Here is a 14,431-nt window from a genome sequence, read left to right as displayed (position 1 = left end):
GAAGCGAGCACCCCCACGAGGCACCGCCAGGACGTCGTCTCGACGGAAATCGCGATAGTATCATTCAGTCCGCGGACGACGTGCTGTGCTGCCGACCCGTGGCAGGCGCAGTCTATGCAGAGCCAGCGGAGCATGTCGGAGTTTTGTTGGTGAAAAGACGACGCCAAGGAAAGCACACAGATCTATACGCAGCGACGTTGACGGAAGGGAAGGGGAACGGCGTTTTGCTTCTTTTTTTTCCAGAGCGGGAAAGTATGGGGTATGTATGCCTCGACATTGAAAGCGCACCGCATCTAGGATAAGGATGATCTTGGCGAGTCGTGCTGTACGCATCAGGGTTCTCATGGGTCAGACGAACGGAGCGCGATCCGTCGTCACTGATAGATGTGGGAATAGCATTTCTGTTTTGCAGCAGCGAGACGTGGGTGTTTTTTCGTTCGACCTTGGATGCGGTCTCATTGTACATTTCGCAGCGAACAGTCTTAATCCTTGGACGTAATTCTAAAAGGCTCTGGACCCAAGCCGCGTGCTCTCAAGTTGCTGCCAAGGACGAGTAGAAGCATAAGGGGGGTCACGTTTGAAGATTTGGCACCTGCACATGGTGTGAGAAAGGCGATGTTCGATACGTGATCGCTCTCGACCTGAATAGAAATGTATTCGCAGGGGTGTTATGTTGAGAGATCGAAAGGAGGCGGCAGCCTGAGGCATAATTTTGTGGGCCCCAGCGGTGGTTTCCCGAGAAGCTCACGCAACCATACAAAAAAAAACCGCCGACCAAGTCGTTGCTTGCGAAAACGTCCATTGCGCCACCATGCCTCGCCTACCAATGCCGCAGAGCACGCTCATGTGCTGCATGGCGGCGAAACCCCCCGGCATTGCCTCGTTAACGACCTGCCTCGCGGGCCTCGCGCTCCAGCAGACACGGCAAGCCTCGATCCTCGCCAGCCTCGCCAACAACCCGGGCGCAATCCACAAGAAGAAACGCGTCGGCCGCGGTCCCTCGTCCGGGCACGGGAAGACGTCGGGGAGGGGCCACAAGGGACAGAAGCAGCATGGGAAGGTGAATCCGTGGTTTCAGGGCGGGCAGACGCCCTTGATTGTGAAGCACGGCCGAAAAGGATTCACCAATTTGTAAGGCTGCGAGGCTCTTTTTGTGTTCAGTCAAGACCTTGCTGACTGGATTCTAGCCGGGCGCCAGTCATGTCTGAAGTGAACCTCGACCAGCTCCAGGACTGGATCGACCAAGGACGAATCGACCCGCACAAGCAGATTACGCCCAAGGAGCTGATTGAAAGCAAGCTGATCGGGAGCGTCAAGGACGGCATTAAGATGCTGTCGCGAGGCTCGGAACGCCTCAAGCAGCCCATCGACGTCATGGTGTCGCGGGCATCGGCCGGAGCCATCGCCGCCATCGAGGCAGCCGGCGGCAAGATTGTGACAAGATACTACACCAAGCTGGCCATCACGCGGCTGCTGTCTGGGGAGTCGGTAAACACGGACAAGCCGCTGCCCGTGGGCAAGGAGCACGTCGAGTCGGTGCTGGCCGAGGCGAGAAAGGCGCCGTTCCGGTACCGCCTGCCGGACCCGACGAGCCGAGCGGACATGGAGTATTACAGGGACCCGGCGCATCGGGGGTACCTGAGCCACCAGCTTGCGCCGGGACAGTCGCCAAGCTTGTACTACAAGGTCCCTGGGGTGTATAAGATCAAGAGTGCGCCCAAGGCGGCCAAGAAGGTGGACGTGGAGAAGCTTTGGTGAGCCGGGAGGAGGGGTACCAAGGTCCTTTGGCCTTGGTGTGTACATTTATTGCAAACAGGATGCATTGTAGTTTGCGGAGCCGTGCGTGGAAAGATGCTGCTGGAAAGGCTGTCGCAGTGAAGGGGAGGTCAAAGGGCCGTGTTGATGTCCTGAGGCGTCCCGTGCTTGGTGACGAGATGTGGTTGTATACCATTTCTGGAGACTCAGCCCAACGGCCGCATATAACACGGCGTCCTTGACGACGTATCATAAGCTTGATCAATAGTCGTTCCATGTGTAGTTGTCGCGTTGATTCTGGCTTCTTAATCACCAACTCATGCGCTGCTTTGTCCCTAAGACGGATGGCTATGGTGACGCTATGGTGATATTGAGGGCCGATGACTGTCGAATGGTATAGTCTCAAAACTGCTCGGAGCCGACCAATTCTGGACTTGAATTTGAACAGAAGCACGGCAGTGAGGCTCCCTCGATCTTTAATGCGTGTAAAAGTACGAGTAACTTACGGAGTATAACCAGTACAGACAGGGGTGAGCGGGCACGGCTGGGGAACGAGCGGGTCGAGCCGCCCTGAGACGACGCGTCCGGAGAGGCCAGCCCCAGCAGCGTACTGTACACCACTGTAGCTCAGTTGGTACTCCAGCGCCCTGCCCACTGTCCAGTGTCAGGAGCTTCTCCACTTCCAACGCCAGGATGACTTCACGCAATCATCCTCTGCGCTAATAAACAGCTCCATTGCTTGCATCCAAGCCTGGCATAGTCGTATCGTGTGCATTTGTTTCTTGCGTCTTGATTTCTCTCGTCAGCTCCTGGCGTGTCGTTTCCTCCCCCTCCGGGCCTCCACCTCGAGTTGGCTGCCTCTCGATCCATCACATACACCGCTCGCCCTCCCGAATCATCTAGACGACCGACCCGGCATCACGTCCGCAAATTCGCAGGCAGCCTCGGGATAGCTGCAAGAGCTCCGATAGCGCTTCGAATCGTCCATTCGGCCACCTGCGGACACGCAACAGGCGCCCACAGAGATCAAGTCGGGGCCCATCATGTCACTCTTCGGATCTTCCCCAACCCACAGCGACCGCGAGCCGACGACGCCGCAACGCCAGACGGGAGGCCCAGGAGACGAGTTGTTTGGCAAGCCGGCGCCGCAAGAGACGTCGTCCAACGACCTCTTTGGCGAGGGCGGTAGCGGGCGCGACGACGAACCCTCCCCTTGGGACCTGCCGACTCCACGCAAGCAGCAGAAGCGCGCCGACATGATACGCAACTTGCTCCCGCCTTCCGACGTGCCCGACAGCTACATCGAGACCTTTGACACCGTCGTGCGCGAGGATGGGAGCTCCGGACACGTCACGGCCGGCGGCGTCGCCAAGCTGCTGGCCATGGCGCGCCTTGGGGCCGAAGCCCAGGCGCGCATCATGTCCCTCTTGACCCAGGATGACGACGGCTCGTCCGTGTCGCTGGGGCGCAGCGAGTTCAATGTTCTCTTGGCCTTGATTGGACTGGCGCAGGAGGGCGATGTCATCAGCCTCGACGGCGTCGACGAGAGACGCAAAGGTGAGTTTCAACCGGATGGATGCGTGACATGATTACCCCTGCTCTCCTTTTGTCAGCTCGTGCACGATGGCATCCTCTCCACCTGTCTGTCCCCCTTTGTTCTCCGGTCAGGCCATTGATTGGCTACTCGGCTCGACCGTCATGTCCTATTATTCTCGACCCTGTCACGTTGGTGGGGGGCGACGCAGCTAATTGTTCAATTTCACACCCCCCCTTGGGACACAGACCTGCCGCAGCCCAAGCTCCCCGGCCTCACCGCCGAACCCATACTGCCGCCAGTCGCCGAGCTCGCCGCGAAGCCGGCTCAGATGCCAACCAAACCCCAGTTGCCACCGCCGATGGACGAGTCACAGCCCGCAATCCTGCGGCCGACCATGGACGACCCCATGGACGACCCCTGGAACACTCCCGAGCTTCACAAAGGCCACGACCACCTCAAGGCCAACGGCAGCGGCCGTCATGACGTGACCAACGGCCACGGTAGCTTCAGCGCCGCCTCGCTACCTTCGATGGGCGAAGTGTCGGTCACGAGCCAGTATGCCCCGCCTGCAGAAACGACGAGCTCGACCGAGGCCGCCCGCTCGAGCACCAACTCGGCCTCGGCGCAAGGCGGATGGGGGGGGTTCTACCAAGCCAGCAATTCCCCTGCCGCAGGCGGCTTCAACGCCAGTCCCCAGAACGTCGCTGCTGCCGTGCCTTTTGGCGGAGATAGCAACGCAGGTCGAGCCCCCGGTATCGATCCTCCTGCTGCCACGACCAGGAACATCGGCGGCCGCACCGGGAGCAACTTGGAGGAGAACATCCTCGTCACGCTGATGCCAGAAAAAGAGGGCATGTTCCTGTTCCAACACCACAACTACGAGGTCGCCAGCCAGCGCCGGGGAAGCAAGGTGATTCGCCGATACAGTGACTTTGTCTGGCTGCTGGACTGTCTGCAGAAGCGGTATCCCTTCAGAGTCCTGCCTCTCTTGCCGCCCAAGCGAGTCGCCGTCAACGGAAACCACTTGTCCAATGACGGTGCTTTCATCGAGAAGCGTAGGCGAGGCCTGGCTAGGTTCCTGAATGCGCTCGTGAGGCATCCCGTTTTGAGCCAAGAGCAGCTCGTGGTCATGTTCTTGACGGTTCCGACGGTAAGAGCTGTCACCGACTGGCATCCGCTGCAATGATGCTGACGGCAGCAAACCAGGAGCTCGCTGTTTGGCGCAAGCAGGCGACCATCTCCGTCCAGGACGAGTTTGCCGACAAAGCCCTGCCGCCTGGCTTGGAGGACTCGCTGCCCGCGACGCTCGAGGAGCTCTTCTCCCGCACCCGCTCCGGCGTGCGCAGATCGGCGGAGCTCTATATCAACATCTGCAACATCCTGGATCGCCTGGTGAAGCGCACTGAAGGCGTGGCCGCCGACCACGCCCGCGTTGCCATGATGCTCGGCTCTCTAACCGAGACGTCGTCGGACACGTACGCGACCGATACAAACGAGGTTCCGCTCCTCAACGACGGGCTCCTGGCCATGAGCAAACACCTGCGAACCTGCCAGACTCTGTTGGAAGACGAGAGCCGTGGCTGGGACGAGGGCGTCCTGGAGGACCTCAAGCGTCAGCGAGACGCGCTCGTCAGCGTGCGCGACATGTTTGACAGGCGAGAGAGACTGGACAAGGACAATATTCCTTACCTGGAAAGGAGGATACAGACCAACGAGACGAAGCTGACGGGTCTGCGCTCGAAGCCAGAGGGGGCGGTCAAGGCCGGAGAGATTGAGAGAGTGGCCGAGTCTATCATCAAGGCAGGTATACCCAAGGCGTTGTAGACGAAGCGCGTACTAACCAGCGAATACGCGCCCCCAGGACAAGGAATCGATTGTCCGACAGCACAACCAGTCCGTCTTTGTCAAGGAGTGCCTCCGCGACGAGCTCGTGACGTTCCAGTCCACGCAGTACCACATCAGCAGGTGGAACCAGGACTGGGCAGGCGAACGTGTCAAGTATGCCGAGATGCTGGCCGACAACTGGCGACGCCTGCTGGATGAGTTGGAGGGCATGCCGCTTGGAGACTGAGGGCACAATACGAAACCGTCAAGGGAAAGCGGCTGGCCGGCTCGTGTTGGATGAGTATAAGCCCCCTCTCCTCAGGGTCTCGCGAATCTTTTTGCAGCCATTTTCATTTGTTTTCCTTCACCCGGCGGCATGACAAGCTCAGGCGAGGAGATCCGTTTTCGAAGAGCTTGCCTGAGCAATGTGTATACATACATGCCTACGTATGCGCACCTATATATGGGACGAGCCACCGGAGAAAGGGGGGGTTGTTGGCAGGAGTGGAGGCTACGATACCCTTCGTTTTCTCTCTCATTGCAAGCTGCACCGTTTGTCTGATTTGAAGAGCAAAGTCTTTGGTTGGGAGAAGGGGGTTGAGCGTGTGTGGGTGAGTGTATATATGTACGTGGGTAATCACGCTCTCCTTTTACTTTTCCTTCCTCTTCCTCGCCCTTGTCTTTGTCGGATAATGGGGGCGTGTGCGCGTGTGTGTGAAGAGCGGTTGGGGCGACCGGCCACGAAGGCCGCTCACCACGCATCGGTGACGGCGCCGTGGCTCGCATCGCCCACGAGCCTGGCGTACTTTGCCAGGACGCCCCTCCTTACCCTTGGCTCGGGAGCCTTCCACTGGGCCCTGCGGCGGTCCCACTCGTGGTCGGGGACGTCGGCGTCGATGCGGTTGCGGACGGCGTCGATGGTGATGGCGTCGCCGTCGCGGACGAGGGCAATGGGCCCGCCGACGGCGGCCTCGGGGACGACGTGGCCGACGATGAAGCCGTGCGAGGCGCCGCTGTAGCGGCCGTCGGTGACGAGGGCGACGTTTGTCAGGCCGGCGCCCATGATGGCGGCCGAGGCGCGCAGCTGCTCGGGCATGCCGGGCCCGCCGCGGGGGCCCTCGTAGCGGACGATGAGGACGAGGTTGCCGTCGTCGGGGCGGATGCGGCCGGCGGTCAGGGCCTCGTTGAGGTGACGCTCGCAGTCGAAGACACGGGCGGCGCCGGAAAAGGACAGGCCCTCCTTGCCGGTGATCTTGGCGACGGCGCCGCCGGGAGCCAGGTTACCGCGCAGGACGCGGATGTGGCCCGAGGGCTTGATGGGGTCGTCGAGCGGGCGGATGATGGGCTGGCCCGGGTCGAGGCTGGGCCAGTCGGCGACGTTGTCGGCGAGGCAGCGGCCGGTGACGGTCATGACGGAGCCGTCGACGAGGCCGCGGGCGATGAGCAGCTTGAGCACCGAGGGCGTGCCGCCGACGCGGTACAGGTCCTCCATGAGGTAGCGGCCGCTCGGGGCCAGGTCGGCCAGCACGGGGGTGCGGTCGCTGGCGCGGGCGACGTCGTCGAGCGTCAGGGGCACGCCGGCCGTGTGGGCCATGGCGAGGAAGTGCAGCACGCCGTTTGTGGAGCCGCCGAGGACCATGGTCAGCACGAGGGCGTTCTCAAAGGCGGCGCGCGTCATGAGGTCGCGCGGGCGCAGGTCGTCGCGCAGCATGGCGCCGCGGATGGCCTCTGCGGCGCGCTCGCACTCGCGCGCCTTCTCGGGCGACTGGGCGGGAAACGACGACGAGCCGGGCAGCGTCAGGCCCATGGCCTCGATGGCCGTCGCCATGGTGTTCGCCGTGTACATGCCGCCGCAGGCGCCGGCGCCGGGACAGGCGTGGCGCTCGATATCCTCGAGCACGTCGGCGCCGGTCGTCGCGGGGCCGTGTTCGGCGGGGCCGGCGGCGGCCTGCAGGCGGCCGTAGGCAAAGGCGCCGGCGGCCTCGTAGCAGGTGCTGATGTTGACGTCGCGGCCGAGCAGGGCCGAGTGGCCCTTGCGGATGGTGCCGCCGTAGACCATGATGAAGGGCCGGTTGTGGCGCGCGGCGGCCATGACAACGCCCGGCATGTTCTTGTCGCACCCGGGGATGGAGATGTTTGCGTCGTGGTGCTGCGCTGCCGTGACGGACTCGATGGAGTCGGCGATGAGCTCGCGTGTCTGCAGGGAAAAGCGCATGCCTGTCGTCGGGCCGCCGGTGTCAGGATTCAAGGGGCACGAATATGGATTCAGGGGGGAGGGGCGGAGACGCGGCCAAGACGAGGGGACGTCTTATTGGGGTGATGGAGAGGAAACAGGACAAGACGGCTGGCTCACCGTCGCCGCCCATGGTTATGGCGTCCGAGACGCCGACCGTGTTGAACTGCCACGCGAGCATGTTTTGCTTCTCCACGGCGGCCTTGACGATCTTGCCAAACTCGAGGACTAAGGGGGGCACACGGGGTGCGCGCGCGGGTTAGAAGCTGCTCGCCTCGTCACCACCGCTCATGGTCCCGGGCGGTCCTCTAGCGGCGGTCTGTTCCCTCCTGAGAACTCACGATGTGTGCTTCACACGCTCAAGTCCTGATTAGCCCATGGTTATTTTGTTCCCGCCTTGCAATGTAGGGAGGGGGCGGTAGATGAGATGATGGACTGCCCATATATTGTTCCGTATACTGTTCCGTATACTGTTCCGTATACTGTTCCATATACTGTTCCATGTACTGTTCCATATACTGTCCCATATACTGTCCCGACTTCCAGGACTGACTGGCACGGCAGACTTACTTGCATGGGTTTCCCTCCCACCAGACGGTGGCGATGCCGACGTGCGGCGCATTCTTCATCATGTCGCGGCTGGGGACGCCGGCGCCGTACAGCATGGCCTATGGATCCATCGCACCGTGCGTCACGGCCTGTCAGCACATTTCGTCTCCCATGCACGAGAGACTGGAGCAAGAGGCTGAAGCTCAGCAGCGGCGTACCTGGGCCCCGGGAAAGTCGTGCTCTCGGGTCAAGTTGGTCGACCACCGGTTGAGGGGGCCGCCGGGCGGCAGGCACTTGAACTGCACGTAGTCGCCGGGCGCCTTGGGATCAGGGCCTGGGGCCGGGCTTGCGTCGTGGCTTGCCATGGTGCCGTCTGCGGCTGCGAGGGGAGGACGCTGAGCCTTGTATGCGGGTGCTGATGTCTACATGTATTTGTATAAACACGGAGCTGCCTAACGTCGTCGTCGTCGTCGTCAGCCAAGACTGCTGCGCTCTCCTCAGTTCGTCTTCTTGCACCTCTCGGGATTTCGACGTCGTGCCCCAGGCCAACCGAGGTCACCCCCAGGCGGGCGGGGGGGGGGCAGCATCTGCGGGTGGTTTGCTCGTGGCAAGTGGTTGGAAGAGGGCGAGATGGGAGGTTTCAGGTAAATTCAAAGATGTTGGACCGATACAGCCACAAGCAGTGCGTAGGACAAGTGAATGAGATCGGGGGGGGGGGGATACCCGACGGGGCTGGATTCTCTCGGCTACCTTTCTTGCGACTCGGGACCAGTGAGGGACCGCAACTACGGCTTCAGAAGCAAAATGTCAAGTCCAGAGACGGGGTGACGATGGATGCAGCAAGGAGGAGGTGAGGGGGAGAGAGAGAGAGAGAGAGAGAGAGAGAGAGAGTCGCCATCAACGGCGACCATCAACGGCGACCATCAAATGCGAGCAGCCCCTCACGACAGGTACATATGCGAGATACTTGAGCCATGGGGCCTCATTCGCCGCGTGTCCGGACCACTACCGTCCTCGGGCTTTGGGCGTGGCCGTGGGGCTGTACCGAGTTGGTCTGCCTGCCGTCGTGGACGGAGAAGCTAGCAGCTACCTGCTGAACTTGCATAGCCAATCACCCTGCCGACACTGTTGATACCATAGGCCTGAGTTTCCTTCAAGGCAGAGCACGGTGGGAGGACGTGAAGCCATTGCCTCGGTTAGTGCAAAGTATCAGTGAGAGCCTGGTTGTTAATGCCCGGGCCGCCATTCGTTCACCAGGCCTGCCCCGCACTCCACTTACACGCCATCACCGCCATCACCACCATCATCACCATCATCACCATCATCACCACGGGTCATCGCCAACGTCCAAGACCTCAAACGCGGTCCCCTCCTCCCACCATCGATCCATCGTTCGTTGCGTCGCCGTCCAAAACAATCCCCCCTCGAACCTCCGACGTCTCCGCCGCGCTGTTTGGGAAGAACCCGCTCTCGAGGAACCCGAACCGGCCCCTTGGGTTTCGGATCTCGCCATGCCGGAGGCCCCAGTGTCAAGCCTGCCTACCGATCCATCTTTGCCTCCAATCACCCGTCTCTCGCTCTTGGCTTGGCTTTGTTTTGTTTCATCGGCTCCGCTGCCCGTCTTCGGCTGCTCAAACCACGCCCGTGATGAAACCATCGAGGCCAGTCGCCGTGTCCCTACCACACTCGGTCCAGCTCGCTCGTCATCGTCGTCTTGTCTATTGTCTCTGGGTGCCAATCATACAGCTTGCTTCAGGTTTCGCTCAACCGACCAAGGTCGTGTGCCCAAATTCCAAACCCAAACGCCATACGTCTAAATGAACATCCATGTTTTCACATACATCACAATCCCATAACCCAGAACACGATCCCCCCCTGGCTCCCCTTTATCGCATCATGGGCTCCATGTCAACCCCTAGAATCGACGAGATCCGCGTCTTGTCCTGTCCCGCGCCCGGGTGCATCCTCTTGCGCTCGTTTTCCGGGCTGCCCCCCGGCGTCATGGGGTGGTTGCTGCCGCCGCGCTGGGGACAGCAGCTGCCCGTCTTCCACGCCTGCTCCAGAGCCATGGGCGGCACATTGGCCCCGTACTCGTCCGCCACCGCCGTCCAGAAGATGCTGCGGTGCGCCTCGTAGATGGCCTGCAGCCGCGGCAGGTCCACATGCCTGGGTCCATGCACCGGTGCCGACGGCGAAGAGTACCTCGAGCCCGTCCCGCAGTCGAGCCGCAGAGGTGGCCCTGGGGATTGGAACGGCGTGCTGCTGCGCGAAAGGCTCACCGGTGGTGCCAGGCCCTCGTGCGTCGGCTCCATCGTCATGGGGTACCGCTGCGGCGACTCGCTGCGGAGGGGGGGATACCCCATGGGCTCCGGTTTCGGCAGGATGGCCGGAAGCCGCGCCGGCCTGTCTGAAGTCATGATACTGGGTAGCTGCATGTCGCTCGTCGGCGGCGTCGGCATGTAGCCGCCTCCCATGCCCATCGCCGGTGAGAGAGACCGAGACTTGCTCATGGGCCTCGGGCTCGGCGCCAGTCCCGCGTGGCTAGACGCCGGGTCCGACGAGCCAGACGAGCACGATGTCGCGCGCTTCCGCCGCGTGCTACCGTGAGAGAGCTGGTGGTAGTGCAGCCGACATGCCAGCTCCGTCTTGTTGAGATGGGCTGCAATGTGTTTGTACGGCATCTTCTGAAGGCGAGTCTGGAGGAGATATGCTTCCTGTCACGCGCAAACCTGGTCAGCCGATTTTCTCCTTGCCACCACCACACGCTGCCTGGCTTACCTCGTCCTCTCTCCAAGCTCGACCGCTCCCAGTCAGGGCAATCTTCTTGCTCTTGCTCACCCCGCCCTCGTGTCGGTGAACCACATCCCTCATGGGCGAGTAGCGCGGCTGGACGGAAAGCATTTGCGTCTGAGACATGGTCGCTTCCTCCTGTGTAGTTCCGCCACGCGGAAAGTCTCCTCCGCGTCAAGAGACAGTTGCGTTCTTGGAGGCAACGGACACTGTGAGCCTCTTCCAGGTCCTGGGTCCCAAGACGGAAGCGGCGGCACAGGGTCAAGGGAGTGTTTGGCAAACGAGGTCGCTCTGCAAATTCGGTGTTGCCAACCAGCCCCAAGTCGGAAAGCGGGAAACGATTGTGTGAATCACAAAAGGGTTTGGTTCCAGCGCGTTGATATCTGATCAAGAATCGTCGAGTCCAGTGTCGTAAGGAGTGTCAGCAGCCAAGCCAGTTGGACGGTTAAAGAGAGTGGAAATCGGCTGCGGGATAAGCAGAAGCGAATAGAGTATGGAACGCAAAAAGTCTAGACCAAAACGAAGAACATCTCGAAACCACGAACAACGAGGGCAGAGGGCAAGTACTTACATAGATATAGATTTACAACGACTTGGGCCATGTCGGCAAAAAGGAACTAGACGGATGGCGGAGCCGCCCCAAGGCCCAGGCTCATGTGGCAGCGTTTCTGCAAAACAGCTCGGCCGGCGTCGACGTTCCGAGTCTGGGACAAGGTAGGCCAGGGGGCCCTTGACGTTGGCGACGTCTAGCCCCGTTACAGCTCTGGTTCGGCTGACGGTGCTGTGACAGACAGGAACATGGGCATGACATTGGGCCTGATCAATGACTTCGACACAGCCACAAGACGGTCAATGGCATTTGCTGGGGAAATCGCCGACTGGCGCGGCGTGGAGCCAAGGCGAACAGACGCCACCCCACAACAGGCGGGAGCGATTCCGATGAGGCTCACTCGACAGGCAGGGCCCCACCGCACTCGGCATAGAGGCAGACTTGCAAGTGTTCTCGACTTGGCTGCCCTTGGACCTCAGCCTCAGTCCTCTGAGTCGACCACCATGATGCTCTCTTGGCCCGCGTACCTATCTTGTGCATGAGGCTTCGCCCCCAAGCGTGTTTCGAGTGCAGCACCGGAGCACAAACCTCGATGGCATCTGGATTTCTCGTACCTGGCCTCCGTTCCTTCTTTCTTGTTCGGTTTATTGGCCAGCGGACGTAAGAGTCAGCTTGGCATCCGAACTAATCGACACAACGAGGATGCGGCCGTGGAAACTTCCGGTTACCAAGAGGGGCGTTTCGTTGCGCATGGCAGGAGGGGAAAGGGGGCATGGGGCCGAAGAGACCATCGGTTTGCAGCTGCGATGCGACTCTGCTGTCATCAATTTGCTGCCGCGGATTCAAGAAATGCAGGGGCCGACGGCGACTCGGTAGCGAGACCCAGGTGTTTGGTTTGAAGCAGCCACGTTGAAACGCAAGAGACTGTTTCCTATGCAGATCGGGTTTGGGACCAAACGACACACTATGCTGACACGGAGCAGAGTTGCCGTAGCCAGGAACAGGCGTCAAGGCGGCCTGAGCCAACTGTCAACATGAATCAGGCAGCTTGCCGTCATCGCTGAGCCTGACAAAGAAAAGAATGCAACCCAGGCACCGGCAGCGAGAGCCAGAGTCGTCGCGGCGGTGGGTTTGCCTGGGACGGGGGACCCTTGAAACTCGCCAACGCTGAGTCGCAATCTCATGACAGTATCAGCCTTGACTCAAGACGCAGCATATACCACCCCAAAGGCGAGCAGTGAAACTCCAAGCGGGCTGCAAACAACCTTAATCCACTCACTGGCCATTCCTCGCTCTTCTGGGCAATCGGCATGACAGTCCGTGTATGTAGGTGTAGCGCCGACCATGGAATTGAGGCTCAGCCGTCCATCCACTCCCAACCGGGCTGCAGCAACCCCCTTCCCGAGGTGCTCGTCATGGTTCCCGGCAGTCTCGGGGCGCGTGCAGGCGGCCAAGCTGCAGCAAGGGGAGGGAAACAGGAAAAAGGGAAGTGAAGAAGAAAGGCGCGCGAGTTGCCACTGGACCGACTTGTCCTCAGCCAAATCCTCCTCACCATTGCCGAGAGCGGAGCAAGCACCCGAAGCTCGGCGGCACCGACCCAAAGTTTCAGTCGGGTAATGGAACTAGGGCCGTTTCATGACCCCAATGCACGAAAAGGAGCCGGCTTCTTGGACAAGGGCATAAAGGCTTTGCGGCCACGATGGAGGGCGCAGTCGTCGAGGCCTTGCTCCAGTCTCGTCGGATCTCACCCCAGCTACCTTGGGAGGGCCAGAGCGTGGTCACCAATCTCAAGGCAACCTTACCATGTCCCCCCCCCCCCTCTCCCATGCCCTTCAGTTGAATGGATCGATCTGCCGGGGCTCGGGATTGAGCTCACTGGAATCGAAGGCCTATCGAACGTTGTTGGAAGGCGGCCATAGCCCCAGCTCCTGCATAGCAGAGCACGCCGCCCTCCTACCGTATCTTGAGTCGAAACAAACATGGGCTACATTTTCTGCGGACCAAGTCGAGTTGATTCTTGTTCCCCAGGAGCCGGTCGTCCGGTCGTATTTAGAGGTCCCCGAGTCTGACACGACTGAAGGAGACGATGCCATGCTCCCGAGATGCAGCACCTCGGCCTCTCCCACGACGCCCATGATCGACGGCAGACAGGGAGCGGCATCAATCCAGGCGAGCCAGGCCTACAGCATATCATCAGGCTGCCTGGGCACTCCCTAGTCTCCAGAGAACTCCCTAGTCTCCAGAGAACATGTGCGACCGGGGGAGGGGCACGGGTCGCAGAGAAGGCGAGGCTCGACGTGCCGGATGGAGCAGATGGTGAGCAATGTCGGCCGACGGCGAGAACGGGCGACGCCTCCTCCCCTTGGGTGATCCGCAAACCAAGAACTCGGCTTTGAAGCAAACGAGGCTGCCACGCTACAGTACCTTGTTGTAGAGACGGCGAGACTTGACGGGTACGATGCGTTCAAGTACCTCGACGATATGAGGCCTAGTACTCGAGGCCGTTGTACCCTCCATGAGTTGGTGGAGCTGCCGGCGCCGTTGCGAGCGTGGATGCGGCTCAGGAACATGTATCCGCTACATGGCACGCCGTCGCGCTGCGTACTTGAACTTGCTGCCGCACCGTCATCCGAGCTTCGTCTGTCGGGCCTCGTTCGCGGCGCGACCACGGGCCAATTCATCGCCAGGGGTGCGACGAGCAGCAAGTTGGCACCGGCGGCGCGCATCACGTTTGCGCCCGGCGCCGCGGGCCAGCAATCGCCTCTTCCATCCTCTTAACCGACGGGGGACGCGACTGGACGCCTCAGGCATCACATGCCATGCTGGCCTCACCAAGGAGGGGTCGGGGAATCATCAATCTACTTGGTGCGCGAAGAAATTACAGGAGACTAGAAACGAGCTCGACTTTCGAATTTTTCTCTGCTCTCATTTCCTTTTCCTTTTTTCTTCACCCATCCTCGCGGTGGGGGCTGCAGAGAAGGGGGGCAGAGATGACCGAACCAAGCCGCACCCCGGCACGATAATCTTTTTTTTCCTTTTTCCCTTTTTATCTCGGCTCTTCTCTGCGCGAGTTTGCTTGGCAAAGTGTGTTCACGCAGCAGCTCATACTGTGCGCACTTATGTACGCGTGGTATATCGCAGGAGCCGCCCGGCACCGCGTGTGGATGGCCTGATGCGCGAAGGAATGGCGATG

General features: G+C 60.7%; 4 protein-coding genes across 4 annotated transcripts; 2 read left to right on the top strand and 2 right to left on the bottom strand.

Moving 5' to 3' along the window:
• Positions 1–811: 811 nt before the first annotated feature.
• On the top strand, positions 812–1,758 carry HRG_07491 (ribosomal proteins 50S-L15, 50S-L18e, 60S-L27A domain-containing protein; the record flags this gene model as incomplete). The annotated part of the gene is made up of 2 exons (XM_044865962.1): positions 812–1,131; positions 1,188–1,758. 2 exons carry the CDS (start codon positions 812–814, stop codon positions 1,756–1,758), a joined length of 891 nt encoding a protein of 296 aa, XP_044718926.1.
• A 1,040-nt stretch (positions 1,759–2,798) lies between these two features.
• On the top strand, positions 2,799–5,363 carry HRG_07490 (PX domain-containing protein; the record flags this gene model as incomplete). The annotated part of the gene is made up of 5 exons (XM_044865961.1): positions 2,799–3,312; positions 3,538–3,792; positions 3,865–4,442; positions 4,499–5,092; positions 5,154–5,363. 5 exons carry the CDS (start codon positions 2,799–2,801, stop codon positions 5,361–5,363), a joined length of 2,151 nt encoding a protein of 716 aa, XP_044718925.1.
• A 504-nt stretch (positions 5,364–5,867) lies between these two features.
• HRG_07489 (dehydratase family domain-containing protein) lies at positions 5,868–8,263 on the bottom strand (the record flags this gene model as incomplete). The annotated part of the gene is made up of 4 exons (XM_044865960.1): positions 5,868–7,333; positions 7,470–7,577; positions 7,957–8,017; positions 8,117–8,263. 4 exons carry the CDS (start codon positions 8,261–8,263, stop codon positions 5,868–5,870), a joined length of 1,782 nt encoding a protein of 593 aa, XP_044718924.1.
• A 1,521-nt stretch (positions 8,264–9,784) lies between these two features.
• On the bottom strand, positions 9,785–10,814 carry HRG_07488 (uncharacterized protein; the record flags this gene model as incomplete). The annotated part of the gene is made up of 2 exons (XM_044865959.1): positions 9,785–10,612; positions 10,677–10,814. 2 exons carry the CDS (start codon positions 10,812–10,814, stop codon positions 9,785–9,787), a joined length of 966 nt encoding a protein of 321 aa, XP_044718923.1.
• Between the last annotated feature and the right edge of the window lie 3,617 nt (positions 10,815–14,431).

Source organism: Hirsutella rhossiliensis, assembly GCF_020360975.1.
Source record: "Hirsutella rhossiliensis strain HR02 chromosome Unknown scaffold00008, whole genome shotgun sequence".
Lineage (NCBI taxonomy): Eukaryota > Fungi > Ascomycota > Sordariomycetes > Hypocreales > Ophiocordycipitaceae > Hirsutella > Hirsutella rhossiliensis.
The sequence above is the reverse complement of the archived record's forward strand: the minus strand, read 5'-3'. Positions and strand labels throughout refer to the sequence as shown.